General features: G+C 40.5%; 1 protein-coding gene and 1 pseudogene across 1 annotated transcript; both read left to right on the forward strand.

Annotated features, from left to right (window-relative positions):
* The first annotated feature begins 1,415 nt into the window (after positions 1–1,415).
* LOC148414068 (NACHT, LRR and PYD domains-containing protein 1b allele 2-like) lies at positions 1,416–8,079 on the forward strand. Its single transcript, XM_088432251.1, has 7 exons — positions 1,416–1,482; positions 1,902–2,119; positions 2,179–2,438; positions 2,552–2,680; positions 4,033–4,162; positions 4,269–4,316; positions 6,272–8,079. The coding sequence occupies exons 2-7, from the start codon at positions 1,906–1,908 to the stop codon at positions 6,550–6,552; spliced, it is 1,062 nt and encodes a 353-aa protein (XP_088288377.1). The 5' UTR covers positions 1,416–1,482; positions 1,902–1,905; the 3' UTR covers positions 6,553–8,079.
* A 1,542-nt stretch (positions 8,080–9,621) lies between these two features.
* LOC148414069 (uncharacterized) lies at positions 9,622–10,838 on the forward strand (annotated as a pseudogene).
* Positions 10,839–11,289: the final 451 nt, after the last annotated feature.

The following is an 11,289-nucleotide window of genomic DNA, read 5'->3' on the forward strand; positions in this document are numbered from 1 at the left end:
GAGCCCCCCGTGTTTAGGTCTGAGTTTTTGTCATTTGTAGTTTTAATTAGGCTGATGGAAAAGCTAGCAGCGGATCATATCTTGGATTCAGAGAACAACATTTTTTTGCACCATAATCCCAGAAGTATGATGTTCCGTCTGAATCATTTAGTCGGCCTGAAAGGTCCAGAAGCAAGTATGAAGATGGTTTCTTATTTGAAGAGTATCGAGCCTCAACTGTATGGTGAGTTGCTTTTTCTTTTACCAACCTCATTAAACCTGCGGATGTATTTATCTTCAAAATAGATGAAATAAAAGAAAATGTTTTCTTTAATTTTTTGCTATGTTACCGTTATGCAGCGCATTTACTATGGCAAATGAAGTCAAAACTTAACGGGCAACTTCTTTTTCATTCAGGGTCAGGTAGTTTTGAAATGGTCTTTTTTCTTCCCCATTAATCAAATTGCCACTCAAAAACTGTATTTTGTTTACTTAGTTTATGTTTGCTTGTGCTTTGATATTATACATGTGTGGATATTGTGGGAATTTTTCAAAGGGGTCAAATGTTTTCATGCCGCTGAACACCAAATTGTCATATTGAACTGGGACGTGTGTGACCTCTTCTTTTTTTCCACAGATCACTGCCTTATTGATCTACATAAAGACATGCTGATTAACATGATTGCAGATGTTGACATGATAATAAGAGAACTCAATATAAATGGAGTTGCTACAAGTGATGATATCAAAGCCATCCAGAGCCCTCGCGAGAAGATGTCAAAAGTCATGGATAGCCTGAAAACTGTGAAAGAAAAAGTAATCCTTTGCAGCATTCTTCGGGAGCGGGAACCACAAACACTGAAAGCAATATCATTGAAAATGTAAGTCTTTACACCAGTAAAGAGCTTGAGTTTTGGTTGTGGCTATGGACTCAGCCAAATGAGGGTTAAACTAACCATACACTTAACCCACAGATATTCCAATGGTGATAGTTTGTCTTGCTATTTCTTTAAGGCATTTAGGTATGATTTTTAATTATGAGACAAGAAAGTCTCTTTTGAGCTTTTGAGCCCACAGACACAGAACACACATTTTGAAACCTTTTGTTTTAATCTAGTATGAATGTGAACGTTTTTTTTTAACATTCTGAACCACTTTCAGGGAAAGCGAGCCATCATGTAAACACTTTGAAATAGCCACAGTAAGTACATCTTATACTAAATGCAGTCTTCCTTTATTTGTATTCTTGACCTGATCCCGAAAATAAACCATAAAATACCACTTTACTTCCTTAATTCTTTAATTCATTTGAATTCAGCATTCTATAAGAATTAAGATCTTATTTACTTTGAACTTATCACTTTCATTTGTCAGTTGTATGTTACGTTCCTTTAACCAGGCAAAATGGTGTGCTGAAATTGCAACCGTCGCTGAGGACGAATGGACTAAACTTGAGCCGCAAGTCAGCCAAGACGATGATGATGATGGGTGTACCTGGTACAGGTGAAACATATTCTCAGCCCTCTTATTGCACTCTAAAGGAGAGAACTTGAGATTATGGCGTCACAACCAGAATTTCAGGAGAACGCGTATAGCATATTTAAACTGCATATCATACAATTTTATTTTCATCAGTCGACTGAGCTTAAATGAATTTCCACACGCCTCCCTACAATGCGTTTATGTATCCCTAGTTGGAAAACATAGCATTGGAGGAGCCAATCAGAGGCAATGTTGAGGGGCCACACTTGATTACGATCTTAGGCAGCTTTGAAGCTTTTTCCTCTTAGGGAAAGAGACCGCAGCACTATAAACAGCACCTCTGAGTTGAAAAAATATTGATCACACGAAATCACATTTTTGCAGGCTTCTTTTTTCCAATTGCAGTTTTAGTTTGTTAACTGTACTTTGTGTCCCGCCAGCTTCATGTGTGAACCAGGTAAATATGAATGCAGTGTCTCGGGCCTGCGTTGCACTTGTAAGGATTCGCGTCTGAGGTTTAAGTACCCCTTTGGCAAGTGGTGGGAGCTCGAGTACAAAATGAAGGCCTTGCAGTACATCCCTGCAGGACCCCTAATGGATGTCACTGTCACTGATGGGCAGTTTGATGAGGTCTATCTGCCTCACTGGATCTGCACCAGTAAGTGAAAATGACTGAAATCAGATAGCGTGCAAATTAACAATGGTGCTTTTTCTCAGCTGTCGAGCCTTCGGCTTTGCAGTTTGCAGTTGTGCGTTCAGGTGTTGACGGAGTTACTGTGGAAAGAGCATCCGAGGTCACGCCATCCCATGTCAAGCTACCACACCCAGTTTTCTCTGAAAGGGGTGTACTCCTTCGGATTTTGCGTCGGATTGGATTTTCCGTGTCCCTGAAGTCCAAAGTGTTGATATATAGGACTAAGAAAACGTTCCTGACACTGCATGTTTATCTGATCCCGAACGACCCCGCCGTTGAAGCGGTCAGTTTCTTTTTTAATGGCACAAGTGTGACTGCTGCTGTCAAACTTTTGCTGCTTTAACTTTAGATGAGGATGAAGCGTTTTTGTGATTGTAGTGTGTTTCTTCTTTACAGGAGCTGAGGAAGAAAGCAGAAAAGAAAGGCTATCAAAGTATTGAGAAGCCTTACCCTCAGGGGACCTTGCAAATGGATGACCAATTCACACTCATAACTGACATTGACGGTGCAGAAATAACACCAAAAGTAAGGCTGAGCTGCTTCGATAATATCTCAACACAATCACTTGTACTCATTTCGGCTTCAAAAAGTCTCCTCCACAAGCCTGGCCCTAAAAACCATGCTGCCATCCACACTCATACCCTGATGTTTTGATCTATAATTTGACCTTGTGGATCAAGTGAGTTTGACAAAAAAAATAAAAGCTTCAAAGAAAAAAAGAAAAAGAGCAGCAACGAGCCATTAAAGTATCAATACTCTCAGCTTTTCAATTGAAATTCATTGAAATTTAAAGATTCAGACAACATTCATTGAAAGTTAAGTACTTTATTGAGTTTTCAATAACCAACACAACACATTTTTAGACGGGCGAAAAAAAATGCACAGCACTTTGCCATCCATGTGTGATTTCTATTGGTATCTCTGTGTCTTGGCATATTTTATTCTGTGCCATAGGTCATGCAACATTATGGCTGGAAAAATGCATGACTAATAACATCGCTTATCCATATAAAGTCCAACAATATAAGGGAACACAACAATTTGGAGTCACTATAACAATTTAAAAATCGTTGCTTCCTGTTCCAATTCATTTGCTCTAATTTGAAGAGGAAAATATACTGTCCCTGTCACAGGATTGAAAGGCAATATTAGATTTGCTGATTGCTGCAAACAGCCTGTTAAATCTGTGTCATGGTTTGTTGGATTTTGGGTTGTGGGTTTATTTTGAGGGGTCATGTTCCTTTCCTTTTTCATATGTGCTCATCTGCTCCTTTCGTGTCTCCCTGCGTTAGTTTTGATTTAGTCCACCTGTCTGCGTTACCTGCCCCTCGTGTCCTCCAATCCGCTCCCCTTGCCTATTGTTCCTGCCCAGCTGCCGTGCGTTTCTGATTAGTCTGTGAACGTATTTACAGCCCTTGTCGGATTATTGTCATTGTCATACTGTCATGTCATGGTCGTCCTGTAGTCCCGTCTCGTCCATCAGTTCCGTGTATTCCTGCCAGCCTGCACGTAGTGTTTGTTTTCTGTTTTTCCAGCCTGCCTGCGCCCTTAGTTTTTGCCGTCCTGTTTTTCCCGCTTTCGTTCCCGTTCGTTGTCAATAAATATGGATTTCATGAAGCCCCTGCATCGATGCCTCCCTGCTTATGGGTCCTCCACCTCCGCAACCACGCCAGCATTCCTACCCGCCGCGCACCCCCGTGACAATCTGCCAGGTTGTCACTGCAAATGAGATTCTCTTTTGCCTAAATAAAGCAAAAAAAAAAAAAAAAATTGAATTGACTTGCATAGGGAATAGCGATCCTAAAATGGTGAGCAATATTGGCATTTCAACGATTGTGTCCTTCCTGAAACAGGATTCTTCTGTATTTCTTTCACAGAAATTTAGTTTCACGTACGAAAGTTGGGACCCGAATTGGATTGAGGTGTTCATCCAACGACCAGGGGATCGATTCACTCTCCAACTTAAAAACGCAGGTGGAACAGTGTGGGACTGTGTCATTCGTCAATGTGTGTACTGATGGTTTTTAGAAATACTGCATGCTTTGAAATCGACATTGCAAGCACATTATTATGGCATTTTTTAATCAGCTCTTTTTTTTTTTGTCCCGTAAAGTTGATTACTCATGTGTTGGACTGTCTCTGCCCGAAGTGATGACGTATGGTAAGCATGATTTTTGTTTTGCATTCATTTTATTTGGAAACCGTCATGCGCCGGCAGCTCGGTGTTGCAAAACATCGTCGGATCGTCAGGGTTCGTAACGAGACGTTGGAAAAAGGTTTCGGGCGGATTCGGTGTGTTGAATCGGGTCGGGCCATCGGAAAAATCTTCCGGTTGGGGTGTAGAGGGCCTAAGGCAGTTCTTCTCAAATAGTGTGGTGGCCACCTTGGGGGGATGCGAGAAGATGCCAGAAGGAAACGGATTAACCTGGGGAAAAGGGTTTTAGATGTGTAATTGCAATAAAATAAGAATTGGCATTATTCTTTCAGGCAATTTGATACACTTGCTTTGTTTCTTATTTAGACAAAGCTGTAACCTGTATAAATACAGTCAAAAATTAATTGCCCATTTTTGAAAGTTGATTCATGTTGCTTTTATGTTCATGTTCGAAAGGATACATTATGAGGTATACCTATACAATTTTATAGATCATAATCGTATTTATAGCCAGCACAGGGGGTTTGGGAGGGGGACTTTGCCATATACATATAATTGAGCACTGGCCTAAAGTCAAAGTATTCTCCAGTAAGGAATCCTATTTGTGTTGTTGCGTGTCCTGTGTGAACGTGCAAGTACATTAATAAAATACAGTACAGTACATGTATTTATATACAACACAAGCCATAAAATGCAAATACATATTTTCCAAAACCTGTTTATTAAACAAAAACTGCAGTATTTAGAACATGTACTGTACATGAACAGGAAAATACAAAAAAATGGTCCAAAGGATGTACTGTTTATCAAGTAACAGCAAAACTTAACTTCAGTGTTGCATGCTGTACTTTATTTTTAATGATGAGTTTTGACCATCTTGGGAAAAAAATGAGTATTTTGAATTGTTGCGTTGGTTTAATTTCTTTCTTTATGAAAATGTTTGCCTGCATATCATACAGTTATGTTGCTAATTGCAAGTAATTGTCCCGTTGATCAACGCTGTTGCCTGGTGATTTTTGTGCGTTGAGGCACAAGCAATTTTCTCTAAGCAGGTAAATTGCCAGAATACGAGGCAAGAATGAATTCCTTATTCTTCTCGTAGATTTGAGTCTATCTGACTCCGAGTTTCTCCTAAATGTTTGGTTTACTTTGTATACCTCTTCGCTCAATCGGATGCATTACATGGTCACTCTTTCATGGTCATTTCTGTTTTCTTATGGACGCCATGATGTACAGGACATAAATGAATAACATAAATATCTTTCATAATTAAAAACAAACTCATAGCAATAAAGTAACTTACACGTCGCCGTTTTGGATCTGAAAAGAAGAAGCGGCCACAGTTATTCTGTAATATCGAGCGGAAACTACCTGCGTTTGCCCTGAAGCGGTCTTCTGATTATTGCTGTTTGACAGAAGGTCCGTAGTTGGGAATACTTACTGTATGGACCAGTGGTTCTTAACCTTGTCGGAGGCACCGAACCCGACCAGTTTCATATGCTCATTCACCGAACCCTTCTTTAGTAAAAAAATAAAATATGATTCTTTTTTACTGGTGCACAAAATGAATTGTGCATTAAGATCACCTTGTTCAAATAACAAAACCAACACAGTGCATGGTAGGAAATCTCAGAGCAGGACGCTTTCAATGACTTTGGCCACTAACTGCAGACTAGACTGAGGGGGTGGACCTCTGCGGCGGAGGCTCCACCGAACCCCTGAGACCGACTCACCGAACCCAGGTTAGGAACCACTGGTATAGACAAAAGGCAGCAAATTAAAGAAAGACAGAGAGGGAAAAGTGCAGAAAAAAGAGAAAATCCAAATTATGCATAGACTGATGTTCCGCATTGGGTTTGCTATGCCCACAAATACTCAAAAAAATGGGGCCGATTAACATCCTAGTTTGAGTACCATTCAAACAAAAGAAGTATAACTAAGTGACTTTTTTTCCCTTCCAGATGACGAGCTTTGCAGAGTGAGGTCTGATTTTGTGGAAAGGGTGAGTGAGGAAGTTATTAATCAGTTAATGGATGACCTCTTGGTTGGAGTTCTGAATGCCGGTGAGAAAGATGCAATAATAGAGGAGAACAGAACCCTCAGAAAAAAAGCACGCGCGCTGATTGATTCGGTAATAAAGAAAGGAGCCGTAGCATCTATGAAGATGATCTTTTACCTTCAAGAAAGGGACAAATTACTTCACAGTCTGCTGTGCCTGCCCGTCGTCCTCCGAGATAGCTGAGATCTTCTGAGACCCCTCGAAACTGGAGAAGAAATGTTCACATCTGGATTATACTCTTAATATGGGTGGCGCGGTGTGCAAGCACATCCGCCACAAGTCTTTGTCCCTTTTGCTGCAGCATTTTTTCATTTTTAGGTAACTTTAAATTTTTCATTTACACGCCAATTAACCAATACCACACACAATTTTGCCAAGATTTTATTAAAGAACTGTTTTTTTTTTTAATCTGCAAAATACTTTGCTTGTGAAAACATAATCATTGTCACCTTAGTGCCTATTCTGCATTAAACAACAGGTAGTTTGTATGACAGAGGCTATACCTAGCCCATGCTACCCAACTGTGAAGTTCATTTTTTAGATTTTTAAATGTTTCGACATGAAGTACAGCCGGTTGGAGGGAAAGTGACTCTTCAAGGGAGGTTACTATTTTCTGCGACAGTAAAATGTGATGTCAGCTTTTTTTCAAAGCGTGTTCAATGAACTGCACTTAAATCTTATTTCCAAGGGTTAGATTAGGTAAAAATGCGTAATTTCCAGAGGCCAACATATTCCTGCATTTTGGCCTGTGTCCCAGGGCAGATATGTTGCAAGTCAACACAAGATATACTGTAATTTTTGGTCGCTAAAGCGCAGTCTCTGTAAAATACATTTCTATGGGGAAATGTTCATACATAGAGCACACAAGATTCAAGAGTTTTATTGCCATATGTATAGTCTTATCATACCACACAATAAAATTCTTTTTCTGTTCACTTCCTGAGCAGCAGACTACATTCCATGAGCAAATAAATAACAATAAAAAATAGTAATAAGTAGCAATGAAACAACAAACATAAACAATGGTGTTAATAATATGGTGCAAAATATCATGTAGTGCAAAATATTATTTATGCATGCAGTAAGAGGCAGATTAGTGTGTGAGAGATTTGTTGAGGATCCACGCACACCTAAAAGCCCTACATTTTCTCAAAAGCTGACAGTGCGCCTTCTCATCCGGTGCTCTTAAAATATATCGACCATATCAAATGATATTTAGAACTGTACTGTTGTCACAGCGTGTTGGATACAAGTCCGCGAGTGCTGGTCAGCCGATTTTATCAAGCCATATGAGGCTGAGCGCCTTGCTACTGTTGGATCTTTCACATTTAATCTTAATTTTGATTGCAGACCCAGTTGAATATTACTGTGTTGTTTACATACCTTTGTGAAAGATTCCTGCGCATTCGGGTATGAGCCGGAATAAACACACATGCACACGTTCAACGCGTCAACAACACTTCAAAGATTTATTATTACCAAATTGTCAAATGCACTTTACAAGCCAATTGTCCAACACAGAGGTCTCTGGATCATTCCCGTCTCACAGCGAGAATGATGCCGGTTCCCTAGCTCCTCTCTTTTTTTTTTTTTCCTTTGGGTTCTTTTGATTTGATTTGTTCTATTTGTATTTGCTTGTTTTTTATATTTTGTTCTTTTTTTTATTTGTACACTTTGGACTTGTCATCTGTGGATTGGGTATGGCATACTTGTAGCATCGTGTCGGTGTATATGCATATTTGTTTAAAATTGGAGTTTGTTAAATAAAGTTTGAGTGAAAAAAAAACCGAATGATGCCGGTTTGTCTTCCGGCCCCATCTTTCGTATTCGCCGGTCCACCAAAAGGGGTGGTCCCATTGCAAGGTCAGCATGTTGTTTCCGGTCCCCGCTGCTGCCCCCTTTCGGTTGGAGGGCTCGAATCTAGCCACCTCAGTACTTTGGCGAATGCTCTTGGAGATACATTGGAGGTCCCCACAGTCCGTGTCCTGTGGGCGTCAGTTGACTGAAATGTGTATTCGAGGTTGAGAATGGAACAATGCACAGTGGAGCCGTTTTCCTTCATTTCTAGGTGTTATGGCGTCATTAACTGCAGGAGGGCCCCTGGGGGGGTGACCAGACCACAATGTGCAACTGATCTTATTACAAGTCAAGAGTGAAGAAGAAACTACCAATCTATATTACACTAGAATAGCTCCAGAGAAAATTAATAAAGCTTCATTATCATGTATAAAAATTTATAAATCCCTTCACTACTTTATCTACATTTAGTGAAGTGAGCTTCATGAACATGCGGAGTCATGCTAACAGTAAAGACTAAATAAGCCATTACTAAACAATGCGCCACAAAAACCCAAGTGAAGGGATGTGCATCAATGCTAACATTAGCTATTGCAATGCTAAACAAGCATGGTCACGATCTTATCATATGCTAATTAGATCGATGCCAAGCTTATGGCGCACATAACACTTTTGAATCGCTGTTGATGCTCGTTTTTAAAAAGAAAGTGTCCACGTCTCACTTCCTGCTCACAGACAAACTCATTTAAGTCCAATCAAGTTTCCCCTCCTCGTCCAATCAGTCGTGAGTCCAGCATTCCTTCCCACCCCACCATTTCCGGTTTGTTCTAAAAATAATACTGCTTTTTGAAATGTTCCGAGCATTTCTGAACATGTTGCGTGCGTTCCGTCTTTAGTAAAAAGTTTTTTCTCTTGCATTTGGTCTTTTAATATGCATTTTTTTTTCGTTTCATTGTTTTTGAAATACGTTTTTGAAATACGTTTTTCTTTGTTTTGTTCTGTCTGTTGTAAACGTACGGAGCCCCTAAACTAAGTTTAGAGCTTAAAGGGACATGGAAAAAAAAAAAAGTGAAACGTTTCTAGTCAGCACCAGATAGTATTGTGCGCTCACCAGATAGTATCACGCGCTCACCTGAAAGTATCGCGTGCTCACCAGAAAGTATTGCATGGATGTTTGAGGTCTGGGAGACTAACCGCTGCATTTTGGTTTGTGTTTCTGCGTGAAAATGGCAGTTGAGGAGTTAGTTCGGCTATATTTTAACCTGGAACTTCATTATAAAGCTATTGCTGCTTTACTTGCAATCCGTCACAGTCGTGTTGTCTCAAAGACATTTAAAACGAATTTTGAAGTTGTGTAGTCTGTTTCGGCGCAAGGGATACACGACTTTGGAGAGCATAGTCAATTTCATTCGTGAACAATTACAAACATCTGGCCAACTCTGCGGATATAGGTGGATGTACACAAAATGCAAGGATAATGGATTGCATGTTAAGAAAGAAGAGGTACGCTTAATGTGACACTTCGCGACACCGGAAATAACGGGCGTGTATGGACCCAACAGAGACTGAACACAAAGTAACAAATGAGGAGGAAATTAAATAACAAAAGGAGCACGTAACACGCGACCGGGAATCGAGAATAAAATCAAAACCCGACAGGGGCGGAACCAAAAGGACGGCGACGTCGAAAATTGTGCCAAAAACAAGTAACAAAATAACGCGCTCGAGGGGAGAAAAAGTAACGACAAAAGAAAGCGTGGAAAATACTCACGAGGCAAAGTAAAGGGAAACAACTAGGAGACGGACAAATAAATACGATAAGAACAAACTCGGGAAAAACTCGAGAAGCAAGGGCCGCAGACGCAACGAAGGTTCAGAGAATAATCCGCCGCCGCCCTGCTCCGGCTGCGCTAAATAGATGATGGAATTGAGAACAGGTGCGCAGCCGGTGGATCCACCCCTTACTTGGTTAGCCCTGTCCTGCAATAAGACAAAGCCCCACAAGGGGAAGACGTGGCAGGTCATGACACTTAATTCTAATAGAACTTGACCCAAGGGTGTTGAACCCAGAGGAAGGAGACTGCTTCAACGCCGAAGGTATTTTGCAAAAGGGCCCAATTATATTTGGCACTTGGACTCTTAAGACAAACTAAAACCATTTGGTATTCGTATCGATGGCTGCATTGACGACTTTTCCCGGAAAATGATCTGGATGACTGCATTTACTACCAGCAAGCAGCCACCCAAAAATTATCGGAGGCTACTACATGGAGGCAGTCCATAGATTCGGTGGTTGTCCAAGGATTGTCAGAGGCGACCGGGGCACAGAGAATGCTAAAGTCAGAGACTTTCAGCGTTTTCTCCGTCGCAACATTCACGATGGCTCCGGTATTGACAGCTACAGTGAAGGGGCAAGCACAGCAAATCAGCCAATAGAGAGCTGGCGGGGCATCCTCAGAAGGGAATCAATTGAATTCTACATCTCTTTGTTTAATGATCTGAAGGACCGTGGCTTGTTCATCTTAGCTGCATGGTTTTCCTGCATTGAGCCAGTAGGTGCTGGATCTAACTCAGTAGAGCTTCAAGATCATCCACTTGATGATCAGTTCCAGTCTCCCATTGATGACGTCTCTTGGTTTTGTTCTTCAAGGAATGTGGCTGCATTGTCGTAGTTAGTAAAGAAATCAGCAGATCAGAAAACTACAGGCTGATACAGCCATGATTGTCCAACTGTCCTACACAAGGCTTTCTGAACTTATTGTGATTAAACGTGCACATAAGTGGAGAATTGGAGTGGAGATGTGGAGCAAATATATTTAGAAAATTGCATCTACATCTGTTGATCTCTTGCGAATGAACTATCACCCCTGATTCACAGATAAATATTCTAAAATATCTAAATAATTCATAGCTTAAGCAAGTTTGATAAATGTTAGATTCATGTCTGACTCATATAATACTGTCAAATGTATGGATTTAACAAAAACATCACTATTGACATTGTTTTTTTGCTGCAGCATCACAAAGCAGGTGAAACAATACGTGCGTCTCCAAACTATGACAGGCGGACCTGTGTGTTTACTCACGGTGCTTCATTAACAGTTAATATCAATAAATAAATTC

The sequence above is a fragment of the Hippichthys cyanospilos genome, chromosome 13, assembly GCF_059441005.1.
Source record: "Hippichthys cyanospilos isolate Australia breed blue-spotted pipefish chromosome 13, RoL_Hcya_1.0, whole genome shotgun sequence".
NCBI classification, from domain to species: Eukaryota; Metazoa; Chordata; class Actinopteri; order Syngnathiformes; family Syngnathidae; genus Hippichthys; species Hippichthys cyanospilos.